At 36.8% G+C, this 20,572-nt stretch overlaps 1 protein-coding gene across 1 annotated transcript in view; it reads right to left on the bottom strand.

The window, feature by feature from the left end:
• Tex11 (testis expressed 11) overlaps positions 1-20,572 on the bottom strand; it is a 239,463-nt gene that overhangs the window by 18,301 nt on the left and 200,590 nt on the right. The window contains exons 25-27 of the mRNA XM_051179029.1: positions 8,473-8,622; positions 6,308-6,416; positions 5,205-5,325 (exon numbers count right to left, since the gene is read on the bottom strand). Of these exons, the coding sequence (XP_051034986.1) occupies positions 5,205-5,325; positions 6,308-6,416; positions 8,473-8,622 (380 nt within the window). The remainder of the gene's footprint in view (positions 1-5,204; positions 5,326-6,307; positions 6,417-8,472; positions 8,623-20,572) is intronic.

Below are 20,572 nucleotides of genomic sequence, written 5' to 3'. Positions count from 1 at the left end.
GATGGAGCTGGAAACAATTACCTTGAGTAATGTAACCAACATCACAAAAGACAAATATTGCATGTTTTCCTTTTTATGTGCATGTTAGCTTTTAAACTTTGGATATGTGTGTTTCATTCAGAATATCCAGAGGTCAGCTAGCTAGTAAGATATCAGAAGAGAGGAGGAAAACTTCTAAGGAAAGGAAACGAGATAACGCAGAAACTAGAAGTATTAAATGAGGAGGGGGATTGGAGGGCAGGGTAAAGGAGAAAATATGGGGAGGGAAAACTAACAGTAAATGCCCTTTTGAAAAGCCATAAGGAAATCTGTTACTGTATATGTTTCCTAAAATATATGCATATATGAAAGGAATTTAAATAGAGTAGACAAGGCCCCAACTAAACATCTTATGCCACCAATTAAAACCTCCAGTGCTAGGAACAGGTTATATGTTATTGGCCAAAGAGGTCTTATAGACTTCTACCAACACCACAGGTGATTGCCAAGGCTACTGGTTACTTCTCCACAACCTGATGGTTAGGCCCAATCCAGAAGACACCATTTACTTACATCATCAAACATTAGAGAAATCAAACTGGTGCCTAATGAGAAGCTTCACTCCTACTGACTAGCATTTATATGCTGGAAGGTGCTCTGCATGCTCTTAAAGGAGGGAAGTCATTACCAGTGTCACCCATGTACAAATCCTTTGACCTACAGCATTGACTTGCCTGCAACATATACTGGTGCAATATTAGCACACATGTTATGAATGTTATTTTTTTTTTACTGGATTTAAGGACCACTCCATGAAGATGTAATCAATATCTTATGCTGAAATGGCCAACAACCTGAGACTAGATAGGTCATGGGTCCTAACGGTGAACTTACTATTACTCTGCTAAAGAAACATCGGAATATGCACAATGACTCCTAATGACATATCACTACACCCATAGACCAGTGCTTTACTCAACTCTCACCAGAGAAGCTTCTTCTCACAACAGATGGGAATTACCATGGATACCCACAGGGGAGGAGGTGGAAAGATTATAGAAGTAGTGGATGACTCCAAGGAAACAGCTTCTTCCAGACACAAAATCTCATAGAGACTGTGACAGCAGGTACAGGACCTGCACAGGTTGGAACTAGAAAAAGTTCTAGTACTGAGAAGGAAAGGTGGAGACAAGTCCCACCTCAACTAAGAAGCTATTTGCGATTGACAATGTGCTAGGAAACTTTCTCTCCAGTTTTTCCTGTGTGTGCTAGAAGAAACAGCATTCCTTTCTTTTACAAAGAAAGCTAAAGTTATGTACCCAACAAAGGACCTTTTTTGGGAGCTTGTTTTTCAGTGTGTGGTCTGGGGCTGATAAGATGGTTCAGGAGGTAAAAGCACTTACCTCTAGCCAAACCTGATGACCTGAGTTTGACAAGAAAAGATTCTTGTCAGTTATCCCTGACCTCTACACCATGGCACACATATGCTGTGGCACATGCACAACCAAACAATAAATAATAAATGGGCAATACAAAGTTTGCAATAAAGGTCTCTCGTGGTTACACAACAGGCACTGGTGACTGACTTTGATGTCAGCTGTAAAGACTAAGCTTACATTTTAATATTAAGCTTCTCCTCAGCATTATCTATGTTTCTGTATAGTCTTAAAAATTAACTAGCAAACATCCTTTCCATAAGGTGGAAGAAATATATGTATTCCCATTTCTCCTGTCAAGTACAGCTAAACCCCTGAACACATACATAAAACAAATCTAAGAAGACTCTGAAATTTGGAAAAAAAGAAAGATTAGCTAGGGACGTTGGGTACAAGGATTGGAATAGCTGTGGGTTCCCTGAGTTTTCTTTTGCTTTATATTTCCCCAGACTTGATACTAAAGACCAAAACCAGATGCAGACAAAAGCCCCAAGAACAGGATGTTCTCTCTAGTGAAGAGACTCACAGTAACAAAGAGTCCTCTACCTCAAGCATCAATAGAAGCCAAGTGGAAAAAAATGTTTTATGTTTAAGTGTGTGTACATATGACAAATGCATGCATGTGTGTGAATGTTGGTGCCAGGCTTTTATTTGGAAGCACCAGCTAAAACACAAGGCTAAATGAGATTTAAGGTCTCAACATGACGTCAAAATGTCTAGTTTTCAGTAAAAAAATTTTTTTTCACTAAACTAAGAACTTAGAATATCTTATACCAAACAACAACAACAATCAATCACTTGATATTTTTGAGATGCTAAAGACTTTTGAAATAGTGGTAAAATCCAGCACACAATTTACTACCCTAACACTTTTAAGTATACAGTTCACATTCACATTGCTGTGCTACTCTCACAACTACCCACCCACCTACAGAACTGCTTTAATCTTAAAAAAACTGAAGTTCTGCAGGCTCTGTCCCTAGCAACCACCACCACTCTATTTTTATATTTATCAATTTTACCACTCTTGATACTTCACATAAGTGGAGTCATACAAGATTTATCCTGTTGTGACACATAACAACCTGATGAATCTCCAGAGAATTATGATTAGTCAAAAAAAATCCAATTTCAGAAGGTTATATATTGTACTGTTCTAAAGCTCAATATATATATATATGCATATATATATATATATATATATATATATATGATTCCATTTAGATAACATTCTTGGAATGACAACGTTATAGAACGTTGGCAATATGTTAGTAGTTTGGCTATTTTTAAAGCTAGGAATGAGAGAGAAGTGGGAAGCATAAAAAGGCAAGAAGGCTCTCCACTGATGGAGATGTTCTCTGTGGTGTTTGAAATAATGCCAACATTTTGGTTATGGTTTTGGTTTTTTTTTTCCTTTTTTAGGGTTTTGAAACAGGTACTTATGTAGCACAGGCTGGATTCAAACTCTTTATTTAGTAGAGTATGACCTTCAACTCTTAACTTTCAGGCCTCCATGTCCTGTATGCTTTTATGAGTGTGTGTCATCATGCCTGGCTTTTGCTTGTGATGTTGTGCTGTTGTTTTGTAATGCATTATCATTGGGGGAAAAGCTGGGTAAAGAGTTTATAAGATCATGATGTTATTTCTTATGTATAATTATTTCAAAATAAAAATTTAATTAAGAAGCAACCTAAACAACTTAAATTCTTTAAGATGAATCTAAAATATAAACAAACCTATTATTGGAGTACACCAGAATGCCTACTTAGCATGTGGTTCCCTTCCCACTGGGTTTCTTCATAGCCACTAGCTCTGAAGAGAGATCCAAGCTTTTTATTTAACCCAAGATTTCCTAACAAAAACTGGTAAAGATGTATGTTCTTGTAGAATGAGTCCAGTAATTAAGGGGCAATTGACTGAATGTTTATATAACCTCCTGAGTCACATGTTAAAGTCCTAATCTTCAAAGTGTCAATATTAGGAGTTTGGATCATCAGGAAGTGATAATAATAGCAGTCCCCAGAAATAGGGTTAGTGCAAGTATAAAAGATCCTAGAGAGATCCCTTGTCCTTTATGCCATCTGAGATTACAGCAAGAAATCATCTCATCTATGAGGGAGCAGGCTCTTACTAGAGACTGCACTAGAGCTTTAATCTCAGGGACTTCTTACCCCTAAAGCTGGGGCAAGTAAATTGTAAACCCAAGATAAATAATAGTAGCACTGTCTATAGAATCACTTATCATATGAGATAATGAATATAAAAGTAAAATATGAATGCAAACTGTAAAGCATGATATATTGGGCAGAAGTTTTGTATTTGTGTAATATGCATTTTGCCAATGTATGGAGGTAGCTGATAAAAGTTATCAGCTTAACAAATAATGAAAAATGATAAAAGGAGACCTTTTTTCCCAAGAACTTGCAACAAAGCAGATACATAGCATATTCAATCAAAAATATAAAAGATAAAAAGCTACTAGAGTCACTATATTATTCTGTGTATAAAAAGCTAAGCATATGGTCATGTTTCAGAGTGTGGGTAATAATGGACAGGAAACTCATCAGAAAAGTAGAAAACACCATGCTCTCTAAGAGATAAGGCATAGGGATTGAAACTGTAGTTCAGTGGATAAAAGGAGCAAAACAAAGGTCCTCAGAGAAGCTGTAGAAGTCTCTCACAGAGACTATGGAGACCGACACATAATCAGTGTGGAGTCTAATTTTTAATTTGCATATTACAAATATAGTTAAAGGTGTAGATGAAGCTCCTGTCTTAGAAGTGTATTGTTTTTCCTCCTCCTAGAGGGTTGCAAAAGAAAAGAGATCCAACGTGTTCAGTGCTGAATTTTTTTCCATATTTAAATTCATATAGGTCAGAATTCAATTGTTCCAGGAGAATTAGAGGTTTCTTTAGTCATTGATAGTTTGCACTAAATTGGCATCCCACTATGTTACATTGTGCTTTATAGATATTGGTACATAAAGTCCTTTGATGTTCTTCTATGATATCACATTACCAGTATTTCATTCTTTTTAGTTTTAGTTTGAATTTTAAAAATAAAACTAGGTTTTCTTTTTTCCTTTTTTCTTTATTTTTCTCTCATACAACATATCCCAACCACAGTCTCCCCTCCTCCCAGCCTCTATCTTCCCTCTCCCCAAGATCCATTGCTTCTCTGTTTTCCTTCAGAAAAGAGCAGGCCTCACAGGAATATTCACCAAACACAAGCTACAATAAGACCAGGTACAAACTCTAAAATCAGGGCTAGATGAGGCAACCTAGTAGGAGGAACAGTGTCCCTTGAGCAGGCAATAAGCAAACAAATAAAGTAAAATACTGGTAATGCCATAACATAGGAAAACCACACAGGAACCAAAGGAAACTTCGTTGAAAAGAAAAAAATTGAAAGGGACCAAAATACAGATCTTTGTTCCATCTACTTTATCACCAGCCTCTGAGAAATGGTGTGAGTAATAATAAGCCTTTTCACAAAATTAATATAATCATAGGGGAAAGAATTCTATCAGGCTCCAAAATTACAAAACAATTCAAGATGACCAGTAGTCTTGCTCTTGAGACCTAATCCTTAGTAAACTTGTACTAGATAATTCCTACCATTAACTATATTTCATTAAACACAGAGATATTTTGTAGTGGATATTTATATTGTAATATGAATTTATCATGAATCTTATGTCACAAAGCATCATTTTATATGAATTCTAATATCAAGACACTTCAATTCCTTAAAATAAGCTCAAAGTTTAATACTGCTCTTTGACTTACCGTTTGGCTAATGAGGCTCAGAGCATTTTTTAAATGGCTCCAAATTTCTTTCAGAGAATACGGAACTATACTTGACACTCCATCTGACACCAAAAGGTCAATCAAATTGTGCATGCACTGACTGAAAAACAAAAGAGAAAAGTCATCCCATAAGGAAAGAAATCAATGGCTGCATGGCCAGGAAGTCAAATCTGAGTCTCATCCACACTAAAAGCTTCACAGCATTTCTGCTTTCTTCCATTTTCTCTTGTTTCTAACTTTGGAAGACAGATTTTTAAAGGTGTAAAAGGGGTCCATCAGTCCTTTCTTTGATCATGCCTGGGCTTGTCTTTTTAGACAACCTCATCTCCCTCATGAAGGAATTAACTTATTATTATTATTTGTGGTGTATGTGTGTGTCTGTGTGTGTGTGTGTCTGTGTGTGTGTGTATGCATCTGTGTACATATGGACCTGCTTGTATGGAGGTCAGGAAACAACTTTCTGGAATTAGTTCTCTTCTTCCACAATGTGGAGATTGAACTCAGATCTTCAGATTTGAAAGCAGGTACCTTCATCTACTGTGCCATTTTGCTGGCCAATTTATGGGCATTTAAAGGTTCATAATGCCTCTTTAAGTGGACAAGGGACTGGGATTTAAATTGGAAAAAAATGGAATACTCACTTCTCAGAACAGAAAGACCATAATGAATTTTTCCAGAAACAAACAAACAAACAAAACACATACCATTTATTATTGATATTTAAAGAAAAGTATTTTAAAAGTACAGAAAAATGTCAATGTAGAGTGGTAGCTACTAATTTCATATCATTTGCCATATTTAACAAATGACATGAAGATAGATACATAGAACTATTTTATCATATGACTAGACAAAGAAAATCAAGATACATCCTTCTTTTTCTCCCCTGGGAACAGCAGATTCCTTGATCTTATTTAATATTTCCTGGTGTCTAATACAATTCACACTACAGAGCAGTTCACACGTTAGTTTCCCTATCATCTTCTATGTTTGCCTAGTTATTGTGGGCAGTTATGGGAAACCAACTACCATATTCTGGTTTTCAAAAAATCTGACTTAGGTGTTAAATTACATTTACTAACCTGTATTTCAAAACATCAATTGGCTCTTTCTTTCCATGGATCAATAAAAGTTTTTTCAAGGCCTTCTGTGCAATAATAGGATAGTGTGCAGGCTTTTCCATAGCTAGTACTATAGGAAAGGAAGGGAAAAGGCTGTGAACACCACCATAATCTTATTCATCACCATTTTCCCGAAGGACTGCAACTTGCATTCTCTAATTGAACAAGGTGCTCTCTCTCTCTCTCTCACTCTCTCTCTCTCTCTCTCTGTCACACACACACACACACACACACACACACACACACACACACACACACACACACCAAGTTTTTATAAAACTATGAATCAACAGATGCTTTCAGACAGAATCTTTTTTATCCCAGGCACAGTACTGTTTCGGGTTTTGTTTTTTGGTTTTGCCGTTGTTTTTTATACTATTTGTTTGTTTGTTTGTTTGTTTTTTGAGACAGGGTTCAGGGTTTTTCTGTGTATCCTTGGCTGTCCTGGAACTCGATCCTCTGTACACCAGGCTGGCCTCAAATTCAGAGATACCCCTGCTTCTGTTCCCCACCTTACCCTGAGTGCTGGGATTAAAAGTGTGTACTACCACTTCTGGCTTCAGGTTACATTCTTTCTTCAACAAACAGTGACAAGACCTACTGTTCTGTAACCATGCACAGTCTTTACAGGTGATGCAACTGTCTTAAGAATGGCAGTGAAGAAAGGGCAAGCTTAAAAAGAAACAGAAGCAGATCAATAAAAGGCTGCTAATCAAAGCCAGAAAACACTGCATTATACTGTTTTGCTGTGGCTGCCAGATGCTAAAAAATAGGAAGCCTTTGGAATTACAGTGTTAGAGATAACATCCAGATGCATCCAACAAGCCTGTAGAGCAGTTCCATTATATAAAGAGTGGTAGTCTCAGAGTATTCCTCATTGATCTCATAGCTCGAGAAAATCCAAGGCAACTGTAATGTACTGGAGGCTACCTAATACCTTTACTAATCATGCTCGTGCTGTTGAGAAGAGTAACGGGCAAAAGGGAAGACAATCAGGCATTTCCTGCAGGATATTCCCCAAATGGCTTTGAGCCTCACAAGTCCTACACTGCAGCTTAACCAGAAATATGAAAATAATAGTTTGTGTTAAAATATTTCCAAATTTGTAGGGGAGTAAGATGGCATTGTGGGTCAAAACATTTGCCATCAAGCCTGATGTTCAATCCCTGGGGCCCATATGGTGTAGGGAGAACTGACTCCTGCAAGTTTTCCTCTGACCTTCACACATGTACACACACACACACACACACACACACACACACACACACACACACACACACACAGAGTAAATACTGCATCAAAATATTTCCAAATTTCTCTACATATTTTAGTAAATTACTAAGGTTGAGTCATCTTTGATTATCAAAGAAGCTAGTTATCATTTCTAGCTACCTAAGTAAAACTAAGTTTCCAAGGTTTGAGCTTCCCTTATCATGTAGTTACATAATCAAATTCCACATATAGAATACATTTGAGCACCTATTATGAGCAATGTTCTTCACTAAGATTTATTAGTATGTTAGATATATATGTAATTATTGCTCATGGCCTTAATGGCATTACAATCTTATAGGGTGAAAATGATAAATGTATAAATGATTATAGTTCAAAATAGTCTAAGAATGCCATCAGAGAGGAAGAAACAATGTCCTTTTTTTAACTTTTTATTCTTTCCCTCCCATGCTCCCCAAAACTGCCTCTCATCCCATTCCCCCCCCCCACTCCACAGGGAGGGTGATGCCTTCCAGGAGGGATGAACAAAATCTGTCAAGTCATTTGGAGTAGGGACTAGGCCCTCTCTCCTGCCTCTAGGCTAAGGGAGTATCCTTCCATGGGGAATGTGCTCCCAAAATCCTTTCCTGCACCAGGGATACATCCTGGTTCCACTGTCAGAGGTCCCTTAGACTGCCCAGTCCTTCTAACTGAGACCCATGTTCAGGGGGTCTGAGTCAGTCCAATGCTGGTTTTCCAGCTATCAGTCTGAGAGTCCATGAGCTCCCCCTTGTTCAGTTCAGCTATTTCTGTGGGAAACAATGTACTTTTAGAAAAAATCATTTCCTATCTCAAGGTCAGAAAAAATAAAACAATAGGATCTATATGAGTACTGGCCTTCCACAAGTACTTACATGCCATTGTTTCAAGTGTTCTGCTTTCTAGATCAGACATTTTCCATACTGAATCCAGGAAGCTGTACAGTGACGGATCATTCATTTTGGTTTTAGCTTCAAACTCATACAACAGAAGTATTGTTTCACAGTCATCACCTGCGAAGTCTCCTAAAGAAAAGGTAAAGTTTAACATTTTCTGTTACTGCTCATTAGCATTCTCTCCTGGTCTAACCTAACAGGACAGGTTTTCTCATAAAGAAAAAAAATAATTTCACTTAAAATTTGAAGATCATCCCAGTATCAATAGACTTTCAATATTTTAATATCCATGAGTACATTACTATGTTTACTACCCTGTGATGAATGCATTTACTAGCATTTCTTATATATTCAGAAACTTCTGTTGTGATACTTGTAACTAGATTTAAAAAATTTCTGCCTCTATTGATACATTTCTTATTAATATACTTGCCTCCTTATAGCTTGAACCTATATCCATGCTCACTGTCATGGCTGAATTAAACAGAAAATATAATGTTGCATCAAATAACTGGTTTTATTTTGAGCAAAAGAGTTTCTAAATTTGTTTCATTTATTCATTCAATAGTATATCTTGTCTCTAGTCATTTAAAGAATCTTATTTCAGATGACGCACACCATACTTTGTAAGACAGTTTTATTTGCCTTCTGTTGAATGAATATTTGAGGTAGCTCGGTGCAGTAGCATGACATGGTGGTGCATGACATGGTGCTATGCATCTGTACTCTTGGCACTTGGGATGCTGAGGGCAGCAGCATTGAAGGTCAGCCTGAACTACAGTGCAAGACATTGTTTAAAACACTTTACGATACAGAATAGCCACAATAAACATAATTAAGTGTCTCTAAACCTTAGTAACAGTTGGATGGATTCCTACACCCTATTCTCCACTTTAAACCACTATTTGAATAGAGTTCAGAATGATTTGTTATGCTGTGTTTTCAGTTTGTTTGAGACAGACTCTCCTTATATATCCATGATTGACCTAAAACTCTGTCCTGCATCAGCTGGGATTACAATATGTGCCACCATATCCAGCAAGAGTTCATAATCTAAAGTCAACTTTTTGTTCATAGAATGTTTCTCACTTCAGTACATAAGCTGCAAAATAACAAATGCCTAAATCAGTCACAAATAAAATTCTGGATTAATTATTGTGTGACACTATTCCTAGAGAGACATGAGGAAATATCTACTCATGCCAGATATGAAACTGAAGATAGATCAAAGTAAAGATACTACCTAAGACCAACTTGGCGAACCAATAAGTTGTATAGGTATCACTTAAAGAAATAGCGTTACTTATAAGAGCAGAAATGACTCAACGACAGCTCCATCACCAAAAGCCCACACCAGCATGAGTGACAGCTCATCAAAGCTGCACAAGCTACAAGTATCTCACAGGTTGGAGAATGTCCTTTCAAGGTATCTCAGTTGTTCTGAGTCTCTTCTAGGTAGCTTGCTGGTCTCTTCTTCCACGTAGCTCAGGTTGACAGTGTCACTCAGAAGTTCTTACTGCTTAAATATGCTGGGGGAGTGAAGAACGTGGAGCATCTAGCCAGTTTCAGGGACTTACTGAAGACAATGAGTTATTTACTTCCTTAGTCTAAGGAGTTTCCCTACAGCAGGGATGTTTTACTTTCCCTTAGAGCATCCTGTTGTTTTGCTTAGCTATAAACATCCTGTGTCTTAATGAGCCCCCCTTAGGACATCCTATTGCTTTACTTGCCTTTAAATATAATCCTGTCTTAAAACATCCTATTTTTATTTATTTATTATTTATCTTATTTTACATATTGATCCCAGTTGCCTCTCCCTCCCACTCTCCCATTTCCCCTCTTCCCCCCTCCCATCCCACCCCTCTCCACTCCACAGGGAGGATGATGCCTTCCAGGAGGGGTCAACAAAATCTGTCAAGTCATTTTAAATTTAAAGAAACTGTAGTTGGTTCTTCTGATTCTGCATAATTTTCCCAATGAATTTTCTCTAGTTGCAGGAATTAGTTTACCACAGGACCCAGCAATCCCCTCTTAGGCATATACCCAAATGATCCACATCCATGCAACAAAGACATCTGTTCAACCATGTTCATAGCAGCATTATTTGTAATAGCAAGGACCTGGAAGCAACCTAGATGCCCCTCAATTGAAGAATGGATAATGAAGATGTGGCACATCTACACATTGGAATACTACTCTGCATAAAAAAAAATGGCATCTTGAAATTCGCAGGCAAGTGGATGGCACTAGAAGAAACCATCCTGAATGAGGTAACCCAGTCACAAAAAGAGGAACATGGTATGTACTTGCTCATATATGGATTTTAGACCTAGAGCAAAGGATCACCAGCCTATAATTCACACCACCAGAGGAACTAGGTTACATGGTGTATTCTAAGAGATTCATATAAATTCCCTCACAGAAGTGGGAAAGGGATAAGTCCTGCAGAGCACATGGGAAGTGGGGGGGGCAGTGAATGGAGAGAGAAGTAGGAGAAAGAGAAGGGGAGGAGAGGAAAACACGTGCGACTAGGAAGATTAAGTCTGGGTAGGAATGGAAGATAGGAGAGAGAGAGACACAGAGAGAGAGAGAGACAGAGAGAGAGCATAAAAGAGGGAGCCAATATTGGTTTGAAGAGAAAACTGAACCTAAAGAAATGTCTAGAGACCTACAAGACTGCCTTCAACTAACAATTTGAGCAACTGTGGAAGGGCTACCATAAATGCCCTTCCCGGATAGTGTGATCTACAACTAACTTATCCATGGAGCCCTCATCTAATACCTGTTGGAAACAGAAGCAAACACCCATACCTAAACACTGAGTCAAACTAGAATCCAGATGTAGACGGAGAAGACAAGACCAGGTTGCAGAAACACATAGAAATAGCTGACCTGAACAAGGAGGAGCTAACAGGCCCCCAGACTGATAGCTGGGAATCCAGCATGGGACTGACTCAGACCCCCTGAATATGGGTCTCAGCTAGAAGGACTGACCAGTCTAAGGGACCTCAGACAGTGGAACCAGGATGTATCCCTGGTGCACAAAAGGACCTTGCAAACACATCCCCCATGGAGGGATACTGCCTTAACCTAGAGTCAGGAGAGAAGCACTAGTCCCTACTTCAAATGACCTGACAAATCTACATGACCCCACCTGGATGGCATTGCCCTACATGTGGAATTGGGGTGGGGGGATGGGAGGGGAGGGTGGTCAGTGTGCATGTGAGGGGGCAGAGAGGGTGAAAGGGAGGGAGGGAGAGAGGGAAGGAGAGGGAACTGGGATTGACATGTTAAATAATAAATTAAAAAAAACAGTGGCATTAACTTTACAATGTTAAAACGAGATTTCAAGCAAAAGTTTGAAAAAATATTTTAGATTTATTTTTATTTCATATTTATAGGTGCTTTATCTGGATGTATGTCTATGTACTATATATGTGCCTGGTAGCTGTGGAGAACAGACAAAGGCATTGAATCCCTGGAACTGAAGTTAGTTACAGATGGTTGTGAGCTTCCATGTAGGTGTCGGGAATCAAATGTAGGTCCTCTGGAAGAGCAGCCAGTGCTCTGAACCTCTGAGCCGTCTTTCCAGCCCAAATGTATTAAAACACAATTTTCATCACTATGATGTGATATTTTACCAAAAAAATTTAAAGATTTTTTTTTCTGAGATCAGTTATGATACCAAAAACTAATATTTTCCCTAAAATTTTATATTGCATAAATCAAAGTGCCAATGTCTGGATAATATTTATAATTAGGGAATTAACATTTTCCAAATGTCAACATAGAGCATTACACTTATAAAATCACTAGTGCAACTGCATGAAAATTGAGTGGTATTGTTTTACATTACTCATCATAGTCAATTAAAATAACTACCAATTGAATTTTAGGATAGTGTGATAAATTATATCTACAACTATGTGAAAATGTAATCAAATGTTCCTCTCAAATATAGTTAGGTAAAAGTAGCAAGTTCTAGTGTTCAATAGCAAAGTGAGGTAACTATAGTTCATAATATCCTATATTTCATTTGTTCATAGCCAGATGCAAAGTGTCTGAAGTCTCAAAACAAAGTAATAAGGAGATGGAAATATCAATTAACTCTGATTTGATCATTGAATACTATGTGGATAAATGACTTACACATAAATATTATTGAAATAAAGAAATAATAGAATGTGAAAGTATCCCATGGCCATGAATTAGAAGACTTAACACTGTTAAGATGACAATACTTTTGCAAATGATCTGCAGGTTTGATACAATCTCATCTGAATCTCACATAGGGATATTTTCCTCAAGAAACTGACAAACTGATTCAAAATTCACATGGAAGGTCAATTGATGCAGAATAATCAAGATAATCTTGAAAAAATATCAAAATTGAGTGGCTAAAATTCTATTTCAAATCTTACTACAAAGGAATGAAAAGATGGATATTATGGTACTGTCATGAGGACAGATGTATACATCAATGAGTTCTATGGTGTTGTTTTTTTTTTTTTATGATTTAACAAATGAATCTTGCCCGAAGATCAGAGTGCAAAGCTAGCCACACTAGTCAGCAATAGAGGCCAGGCAGTGGTAGCACACACCTTTGATACCAGCAGCCACACTAGTTGGACATACAGGCCAGGCTATGGTGGTAGCCTGTATAGTGGTTTTCTGATCTTCAGCTTTAACTCCAATATCTGTCTCTGTGTTTTGATTATTAAGACCAACTAGAGTTCATGCTACAAAGATCTAGTCAATAATCCAAATATGGAAAACTATTTTTTCACATGTGAGAAAATATTATCCATAGGGAATGACTTGTCTTTGAAACAAAAAGTTCTGCAATAAGTGGAGACAATAACATGAAAGAGAATGAAATTGGACTTGTACCGATACTACATACAAAATATAACTTAAAATGGACCAAGCCCTCCCCCCCCAGGATTAGGTGAATTTCAATATGAAGGGACTAGATTAGGTATTGTGGTAATGGGTTCTTACAAAGTGAGGCTAACCTTCCTGTTTATTTTTTTCTTCTTGTTTCATACTAGCTTATCCTTTCACCTTCTTTCACTGATTTTGGACTCCCAAGCCACAGAATTATGAGACAAATTATATAGTAGACAATAACCATCTGAAAAAATGCACATCAACCTACCACTATACACTCACTAGGATGGCTGGAATAAAGAAAAAAAAGCATTGCTAAAGAGGGGTGGTAAAGAAAGTCAATGCTCTATATATTGTTAATAGGAATGTAACATTGTACAAATGCTTTGAAAACATTTTGGCAGTTTCTTAAATGATTAAACATAGTTATCATATGACTAACAATCCCACTTCTAGGTACATACCCAAGGAAAATAAAAATATATTCAGACAAAAACTTCTATTTAAATGCTTACAAAAGCATTGCTCATAATTACCATAAGATAGAAACAACCCACATGCCTATCAGTTGACGAATAGATAAACAAAATTAGACTATGAAAAGTAAATATGCACTGATGCTTGTTATAACATGGGTGAACTTTGAAAATATGATATAGTTTGTATTAAGTAAGCCAGTCACAAACAATACATGTTATGTGACTGCATCTATATGAAAAATTCAGAATATGCACACATATTTGAACAGAACATAAATTAGTTATTGATGAAACGCAAAGGGTCAATAAAAGGTTCAAAGTTTCTTTATGAGATAATGAAATGTTCCCTTACTGTGGTTGTACATATCTGAACCCAGTAAAATCTATTGAATTACACATTTTATGGGTCAATTGTATGACATGAGCTATATCCTAATATATTCATTTTTTCAAGAAAAATTTTAAAAATTAGTTTATTTGTAGTGTGTGTGTGTGTGTGTGTGTGTGTGTGTGTGTGTGTGTGTGTGTGTCTGGGAGTGTATGCCACCTGCAGAATCCAGAAAGGTGATTAGATCCCTTGGTACTGAATATACAGGTGGTATGAACTGCCAGTATGGGTACCATGAACTTAATTTGGGTTTTCTGAAAATCAGCAAGTATTCTTGACTGCTAAACCATCTCTCTGCCCCCCCACATTTGTTTTTCAAATTGAATTCAGTATATCTGATTGTGCTAGATTTCTTTCCCTCATGATAATACCTGTACTTTTCACCTATGATTTTGCATGGACTGAGACTATTTCCTTTTGTTGCTTTGCAGTATTCTATTATACAAAATGATTCAATTTTCAAAATCTATCCTTTTGTTGACATAGTTGTTTCAGATTTTTAGTTATTATGAATAGAAATCGTGTGAAGATTCATGTGCATGTTTTAGTGAATAGATATATTTATTCCACTTGGATATATGCTTATGGGTGAGACTGCAAGGTCAATGCTAAGATGTGTTCGTGTCATGTTTTAGTAGATACCACTAAACATTTTTCCAAAATGATTTAACCAGTTGCATGCCTCCCAGCAGTGCATCAGATTATTCAGTTATCCATCCTTATTGACAGTTGGTATTTTTCAAAAATCTTTTAAATGTTATTATCACAGGAGTGGGGCATGCATGCCTTGGTGTGCATGTGGAGGTCAGGGGACAATTGCTGTCAGATCTTTCTTCTGCCTTTCCATGGATCCTGGAGATTAAATTCAGGTCATTCAACTTGCATGCTTGCAAAGCAAGTGCTTTTACCATGGAGTCATCCTGCCAGCCCAACAGTTTGTATTTTAATCTTAGGCATATCAATGTGTTTGCAGTGTGTGGTGATGGTGACACACACCTTGAATCTCAGCACTCGGGAGGCAGAGGCAGGTGGATCTCCGTGAGTTTGAGATCAGCCTGGTGTAGAGTTATTTCCAGGACAGTCAGAGCTATATACAGAAGCCTTGTCTAGAAAAAAAAAAAAAAAAAAAAAAAAAAGAAGAAGAAGTCTCCCATGTGCTTATGGATTTGAACACTTAATCCCTAGTTAGTGGTACTGTTTGGAATTTATGGAACCTTAAGGAGATGGAGTCACATCATTGGGGACAGCCTTTGAGTATTTATGGTTTTTCCCCACTTCCTGTTCATTCTCTCTGCTTCTTGCATGAGACTGCAAATATGATTAAACAGCTTTCCATTGCCTCAGACAGGAATTCCCTATTTGTTGCTATAACCTCTCCACCATGATGCACAGAATCTCTTTAGAACTCTAAGCCCCAATACATCCTTTTCTCCTCTAAATATTTTCTGGTCACGACATTCCATCACAAAAGAAGGTAATTAACACATGGTAGCATCACATTTTACTTTAAGTGTATATTCCCTTAATGAATAATGATAGTAAGCATTTTTTCATTGCTTATTGACTACTTGGATATTTTCTTTTCTTTCTTTTCCTTTCCTTTTCTTCTCTTCTCTCTCTCTTTCTTTCTTTCTTTCTTTTCTTTTCTTTTTTTTGAGCTTAAATGAGGAGTTTATTTAGAAAGGGAGTGAGGGAGAAGGGAAGACACATAAAGGCACTGGGAACAGAAGAGGAGAGAGCGAAGGGAGAGAAGAAGAGGGGGGTAGTTGGCGGCCAACTGAAAGCAAGAGAGAGAGAGAGAGAAAGCGAGCAAAAGAGCAGATATTTTCTTTTGTGATGTTCCCATGTAATTCGCGTGCCTATTTTGTATTGGGTTGTCTTGTTGAATTGTAGGAGTATTTTTTTTTTTAAATATTGTCTGGAATTTGACAAACTTATATGTTGTCTTCTTCCTATTTGTGGTTTGTATTTTTCTCAGTGGTAGCTTTTGAAGTTCTTAATTGTAGCAAAGCGTATTTTGTTATTTTCATGTATAGTTGATAATTCTTTGCATTCGCTAGGACATACAGATATTCTATGATTTTTCTTACAGGTTATATTGTTTTACACTATGATACATCACTTTTTGGGATGGGAATCTTACCAAATTACCTAGGATGGCCCTGAACTCCTGGTCTCAAGTGGTCCTGCCTTCACCTCATGAGTAGCCAATGTGCTCAGATCAATGTTTATATATGGTGTGAAGGAGGACTCAAGGTTAATGTCTTTCCCATATTGATATTATTTTAATAGAAAACAAGCACAATACAACAAACCTTTCCCCATTGTAAAGAACTGGACATGTTTGTTGAAAATCAAGTGACTATCTGTGGGCCCATTTCTGGATTCTTTGTTTTGTGATGTAAGTCCCAGAAATTCCACCTATCCTTCTCATAATTGTCTTTGCATATCCAAAATCAATTTCATGCCATTCTGTCAGTTTCTGCAACTAAATAAGTTGGGATTCCTTAAATTTATGGATCAAATTAGAGAAAATCGAATAAAAAATTGACTTTTCTAGCCCATGAATATTATACTTGTTATATATACATGCACACATATATAATTTTCATTATTTGTGGTCTTTAAAAAATCTATAGTGCTTCTAAAACAAATTCAGTGTAGAGGTCTTCTACATCTTTCCTTACTGGTTAATTTATAAACATTTAATGGATTTTTGTTGTTGTTGTTTTGGTTTGTTTTTTTTGAGCAGGGTTTCCCTGTAGTTTTGGGGCTTGTCCTGGAACTAGCTCTTATAGACCAGGCTGATCTCAAACTCAGAGATCTGCTTTCCTCTGCCTCCCAAGTGCTGGGATTAAAGGTATCCACCACCACTGCCAAGTGCATTTAATGGATTTTGATGCTACTTAGTGATATTTCAAAAGTCTTTTTTCAATTATTCTTGATAGAATATAGAAATAGAATTAATTTTGTATAACGTCATGTATCTATTAGCCATACAAAATTTACTTATTTTTTCCAACATTAATAAAAATAAAACACAGACACCAAAACCACATGATCAATGTGCCTGTATGTCTATGCATATTATGCATATGCACACAAAGACACATGTACTTACAGTTCTAACAGCTTTTTTTTTTTTTTGAAAATTGGAATTTGCTTCAACATGATTGGTATTTCAGGGAACATTTACATTTAGTGCAACTGAAGTGTTCACTCATGTTTACATTTCTATATAAAATAGTAGATGAATGTAGAGAACTACAACTAGCTATACTATGCTATATAGAAATATATAAAACATATGTAAGTGCATAACTCAAATTTGTATCAGTCATCTCAGTTCACTGCATGTGTTATGAACTATGCCCATCTATGTCTATTGCTACGAATTCCCCTCAGATTTCTGATACTCCTCCTTCCATCACTTCATATTTCACAAGCTGAAATCCTTTTGACATCCTCCTCTACAAGCAGCCATCAGGTTTATTTCAAGCCAAAATGACATGTTTATTATAGTATTGTTGTATTTTAGTCATTTAATATATACCAAACTCTAATAAAATTTTATTAGGTTGTTATCTTTATAAAATATGTCTTTAAGTTCTTATGTATATTCATAACCCCATTTTCTCCACAGCTCCTTCAAATTTATTACACACATTTGCATGGTAGAATCATTTTTAGTAACACATATGTCATGCTATAGCAGAATGACTATACATGTAAACTATGTGCATTATTGCTAACCTACATACCCATGAAAATCAAACTTCTTAGCCAGAGCACAGTATTGTACATAGTATTTTTGCCTTTAACCCTGTGTCCAAGTCAAAACAGGATTTTTCAAAGTCATTTAAGTCAGATTTTCTTCAGATCCTGTAGTATGTTTGAGGTTAATTTTTTATGTAGTTGGACTCATTTATCACAGTGTGAATTCTATGTGTAGTTCCCTCAACAATCTGGTTGATTTATTTTTATGTTGTATACAGTGAAATTACTCTTTATGGTGTATAGTTATATGGGTTTTGATAGTATATACATATGTAAATGTATTAGTTGTTTGAGATTCCTTAAACCTATGGATCAAATTATATATATACTACCACAGCTCCTTACAAAATAGCCCTTGGCCATATTTTATTTCTTTCTTTTTTATTTCTAATTTTTTTTTTTATTTTACAATATCGATCCCAGTTCCTTCTCCCTCCCATGCTCCTCCAGGGCGCCCCATCCCATCCCCCATTCATTTCCCAGGGAGGGTGAGGCCTTCCATGAGGGATCATCAAAATCTGTCAAGTCATTTGGGGTAGGGCCTAGGCCCTCCCAGTGTCTCTAGGCTAAGGGAGCATCCCTCCATGCGGAGTGGGCTCCCAGAATCTGTTCCTGAACTAGGGATATATCCTGGTTCCATTGTCAGATGTACCATGCACTTCCCAGTCCTCCTAACTGAGACCCACATTCTGGGGGTCTGGGTCGGTCCTATGCTGGTTTTCCCAGCAATCATGAGCTCCCCCTTGTTCAGGTCAGCTGTCTCTGTGGGTTACTGTAGCCTGGTCTTGACCCCTTTTCTTATCATTCCTCCCTCTCTGCAACTGGATTTCAGGACTCAGTGTTTAGCTGTGAGTCTCTTTGCTTCAGCTTCCATCAGCTACTGAATGGCATAGAAGCATTATTTGTAATAGCAATCAGGTGATCTGATTCATAATCCACTACTAAAAGACAAGTAGGGGAGAGGTATACCTGGTTGGAACAGATCCCAAGAGATTAATTTTTGAAGAATTTGGCCTGACAAAGAGAGCCTAGCAAATATTTTGAAAATGGAAGATGATCACAGATGATCTTTAGGACCTAACCAGGAGAAAGTGATCAATTAAAGATGTGAGATGTGTTTCTGGTAGTACTGGAATTATTACAGCACAATATTGGGTAGAAGCAATGGTAGCATATACCTCATTTCTTGACATAAGAGGGGAAATCTTCACATCCTACTATTAGAAATGTACTAGGAAGTAGTATTTTGTAATATTTGTCACAGTGAAGATGTCATCTTCCAGTCTTAGGTTTTTCCATATTTTTTCATGAGTGTGTATTAAACTTGTCTTTCATGTTTCTATTCCATTAAGATGAGTACATTTCCCCTTTTTTTGGTTAATGTGCACTACCTTTTGCACTACCAATTGACCATAAATTATTCTGTTTGTATATCATTGGATTAAACTTACTAATTTTTTTTTAGGATTTATGAACCTATCACCCAAAATAAGAACCTCACTCAAGGTAAGAACCTATAGGGTGTTTTTTGCTTGGTGTGTGTGTGTGTAATGAATACTCTTTTATGATTTTAACATCAGGGTCATGGTAATGTAAGATGAATGTGTTACCTATTTTTATATATTTTATATTGAAATGGAATTAAATCACTTTCTCCCCTCTCTTTCCTCCCTCTAACACCTTCTAGCTACTCTCACTCAACCCCTCGCATGTCCTCCTTACTTTCTCAGATTGATAGCCTTTTTCTTTGATTATGATTGTTAAATTATATATTAATATGTGTATGTACACACACATACACACATACCATTAAGTCCACTTTGTCCACTCTGCACTGGACAACCAATAAGGTGGCTCATCCTTGGGAGAGGCTAATCCTCCTCCCAGCAGGCTAAGGGTGGGCAAGAGATAGACATAGAAGATTGCCTTACTTCTTAATATATTTGGAAGAATCTACTAACGTAATAATTTCCTTTGTGTAAAGGTATTTAACATTCTATTTCCTTAACTGGTGCAGAACAATTCAAAACATTTGAAACAGGCTCATTCAGATTATTCTCTTTGGGTCAATTCGAATGCATTTATCAGGAAAGAAGAATAGAGTTTTCAAGGAATTTATTCATTTTGTCTGTGGTCAAATGTATTAGCCTGGGGTTATTAAAATAACATTTATTATGTGCAGTGTGTGTGTGTGTGTGTATGCAGATGTATTTGCATTGGTGGGTGCATACATGTGGAGGCCAGTTCCTCAGTCCTCTCCACCTTATTAAACCCAAAGGAAGTAGAGGAAGTCATGGTGGAACATGGGAACATCCTTATTTTCCTAGCAAGGGTAGACCTTGTCTCAAAAAATAAGGTGGAGAGGACTGAGGTTTAATTTGAGATTAATTTACTATTCTTTCTGTGTATTTAATTTGGAAGCGTAGAACATTGATCTTCAACCCTCCATTTTCCTATTACATGCATTTGAAGCTATATTTTCATTTATTTTAGTTGTTCACAAGTTCTGACATTTTCTTATTTTAGGGTCAATATACTCTATAGA

This window comes from Phodopus roborovskii, unplaced genomic scaffold, assembly GCF_943737965.1.
Source record: "Phodopus roborovskii unplaced genomic scaffold, PHOROB, whole genome shotgun sequence".
NCBI classification, from domain to species: Eukaryota; Metazoa; Chordata; class Mammalia; order Rodentia; family Cricetidae; genus Phodopus; species Phodopus roborovskii.
This window is presented reverse-complemented; position numbering and strand designations above follow the sequence as displayed.